We start from the raw sequence: 3,248 nt of genomic DNA, 5'->3' as shown, positions 1-3,248 counted from the left end.
TTTGTAGAAAAATTTAAGAGGAGCACGACGCAAATTGGAAGAGAAGCTCGGCCTAAAATATCTTCGGAGGTTATCGCGTCTTACATTTATTTATTTATAGCTGTAGCATCCTTGTAACGTTTTCATAAATCGTTACAACAGTGAGTGTATTTACTTAGACCTATTACATATGTGCATGCATAAGTAATAGATAATTCGAGGTCTAAACAATTTTGGAAAACTGTGCAGAGTCATAACTGTTTTGGAGGTTTTTTCAGGGATATTTAATTGCTATAATCCCTGGCTCATTTCGTGGTTGTTTGTGGGACTATCCGAATCATTTCGGAATAATCTTCGGATCAGAAAACATTGGCATTTTGGGTTATTTGTAGATCATTTTTGATTGATTTGTGGCCTTATCGAGATTATTTCCGAATTATTTCGCCATTATTTTCAGTATTACTTTGGAACCATTTCTTGATCATTTGAGACTTTCTTCGATGATTTGGTTCTCGTGATTATTATTGTACTATTTCTTAATTATTTAAGAACTATTTGGGTACTTCTTTGGAAACATTTCGGCGATGTTCCATGGCTGTTATAAAGGTTGAAAATAATGGTGCAAATATCATTTCAGGATTTTTTTTGGAATTATTATCGAACCATTTCGCGGCAATCTCAGGATTCCATCCGATCTAGGTGTATCAAGGTAAGGTTCGTTGACCACTTCGGGAAGGTACTTAGAATTATATGAGGACTATTTTGGAATTATTCTGGATTTTGTCCCCCTTAAAAATATTTATTTTAAATCATTATAACTCTGAGTTTATTTGCCGTAATTCAATATGAATTTGTACGTAGGTCAAACATCGTCCCGTTTCTTCGTAAACCACACACCGATCGATCGAGGCCAACAATTTTGGATTTTTTGCTCAACGACTTCTAAAATGTTATGTTGCTCGTAGCCCTGGCTAGTATAAGTCATATATTGATGAAAACCATGTTAAGCTCTTTTGATGGTCTTTTGCGATTTTTCTTCATACAGATGCAGATCCTCAGCAACGAAGCTCTATTCTCCCTGTAGGACTTTAAAAACTGAACTTCTTAGTCATTATATTGCAGTAAAAACAGATTTGGTGTGTAAATATTCACTAAGTAAATAAAAAATAGTTGCGTAAATCAAACGATAAAACTAAAGATAATATCAACAAGAGCAAATATGTAACAAAACTGCAAGTATGCACTGGTATAATGATTACGGTACATATTTGTATCAGAGTTGGGCAAATCACATGCCTTGGTAGTAGCTGGCAGAGCACGGTTTGGGTGAGTAAATTTCTGATCGATAACTATCGCAATTAATACGAAGACAGTTACAGAAGGTGTAGGTGTAGATGGATCGCCGGCCCCCAGCGGGTTAGGATATATCCGCGGTAGGTATGCCTGTCGAAAGAGGTGAATTAAATACCAGATTCAAAGGGTTGTGTAGCGCAACCCTTTCAGGATGCCAGCGCAATATATAGCTTCTCCAAAACCAATTGTCAACCTCACCTATCCGTGGCGAATCCTATTTCATTAACAGCCGAGGCTCTGACGACGCCGAACTCCCCATAGATCAAGGGGGGATGGCCAAGAAGGTCGCATGTGGTCATAACAAATCGTTCCAGAGATGGTCGGGCTTGGTACCGGAACGTCCCTGGTCTGCATTCGGCAAAGGACCGTAAATAGCTTTGCGATGTATGTTTAAAAAAAAAATTGCCCATCTCTGATTTTAGCGTAAATCACAATGCACGCAAAAAAATTATAAAACTTGAGTAAAAAATTCACGCTTTGCAATGATAAGTTCACAGTTGGGTTTTGATATAAAGGCTGTTCCAAAAGTATAAGCAACATCAAACGAAGACGAGCAGTTTATAACGAACAAAGCCAACAATTCTGGGTCGATAAAAAAAAATCTAGATAAACATCTAAACTAAAACGGACCTAAGAAACAACAAAAAAAATTCAAATAATGAAAGTGATGTTGTTATTTCTATTTGCGGTCGGTGTTGTCGCAGCGCAGGTAATTCGCTAAGCTGGGAAAGAGAAAAGCTTAGTTAAAACATGCTTATCATAGTTGGGCACAGGCGCACTAAGTTCTCTGTGGTAGTGAAAAAATTGACCACAATCACAAAAAAAATAGTGGTAATAGGACATTTTTTCACTACTACTGAAAATTTAGTGGTAGTGGAATGCATGCACTATGCCTGACTATGGTGTAAATACTTATATTAATCTCTCACTTCAGGCACAATTGAATCTTGGCTTGGGTTTAAGCATAGGAAACATTGGACCACCGTCACCTCAATTCTTCCATAACGTAGTACTACGTTCAGAGGCACAAAAGGTGCTCTCTACACCCGAACTGCCTGCTGATCTTCAACAGCGTGTACAAGACACTTTGGATGCGGCTGAATTGGGCTTCGATAGTTGCAGTACGGTATCGGCGCTTCCATGGTTTCAAATGCGTTGTGTTGCTTTACAACTTTCCAAATCCAAAGCGGAGCTGAAGACCATTGAAAACGAAGGAAAGGCGCGCTCTCAAGCTAACGCAGCAAATGAAGGTACAGGACAATCGGGAGATGAAGCGGTAAACGCTTAAATGAATTTAAATTAAAATACGTGAATATATTTGTGCAGGTGCATGTATTGTACTAATCAAATAAAGAATAAATCGTTCAGCTCGAACTTAAATTAAATATTCGCACCTTGACACAATTTGTTTCCTTGCAAGTGATTAAGAAGGATTTTGGGCCGCACTTCTTTGATGTGCCACTGACCTTAATGACTTGAAACTCTAGTCAAAACTGATCGACTCGGGCTTAATGTTCGGCGAAGGACAGAGGAGAACTATAGGCGAGTGCCACAGAATGAGGCAATGCTGTCAATACTGGATCACTATCCATATTGATGGATTTCGAAATTTCTAGATATTTTGCGATCCGGACCACGATCCAGCAAAATTTCCATTACTATTTTATGCTGAATGTTTATCATGAAATACTTATGGGTCGTGGTGCGGATCGCAAAATATCTAAAAAATGTTTAATCCATCAACATGTATCCTGATCCAGTTTGACACTCGCTATAGGTCGAGCGCCGATTTTAGATCGTTAATATCCTTCGACAGTAGCAAAACACTTCATTTCGATCTACGGATAATTCAGTCAAAACCGGTCTTTGAATACCACCGTAAGTAATTCTATACGACAGCATGCCACTTTTAATAC

At 38.3% G+C, this 3,248-nt stretch overlaps 1 protein-coding gene across 1 annotated transcript; it reads left to right on the top strand.

Annotated features, from left to right (window-relative positions):
- Nucleotides 1-1,861: 1,861 nt before the first annotated feature.
- LOC137245607 (uncharacterized) lies at nucleotides 1,862-2,736 on the top strand. Its single transcript, XM_067776549.1, has 2 exons — nucleotides 1,862-2,041; nucleotides 2,267-2,736. The coding sequence occupies exons 1-2, from the start codon at nucleotides 1,991-1,993 to the stop codon at nucleotides 2,618-2,620; spliced, it is 405 nt and encodes a 134-aa protein (XP_067632650.1). The 5' UTR covers nucleotides 1,862-1,990; the 3' UTR covers nucleotides 2,621-2,736.
- Nucleotides 2,737-3,248: the final 512 nt, after the last annotated feature.

This window comes from Eurosta solidaginis, chromosome 1 (assembly GCF_040869045.1).
Source record: "Eurosta solidaginis isolate ZX-2024a chromosome 1, ASM4086904v1, whole genome shotgun sequence".
NCBI lineage: Eukaryota > Metazoa > Arthropoda > Insecta > Diptera > Tephritidae > Eurosta > Eurosta solidaginis.
Note: the sequence above shows the minus strand (reverse complement) of the source record. Positions and strands in the feature narration are given on the sequence as shown.

Excerpts from the sequence above, each read along its gene's own strand:
- LOC137245607 (XM_067776549.1), top strand. The coding sequence starts at position 1,991 with ATGAAAGTGATGTTGTTATTTCTATTTGCGGTCGGTGTTGTCGCAGCG. Across the intron at positions 2,042-2,266 it reads TCGGTGTTGTCGCAGCGCAG|GCACAATTGAATCTTGGCTT; the intron begins GTAATTCGCTAA and ends CTCTCACTTCAG.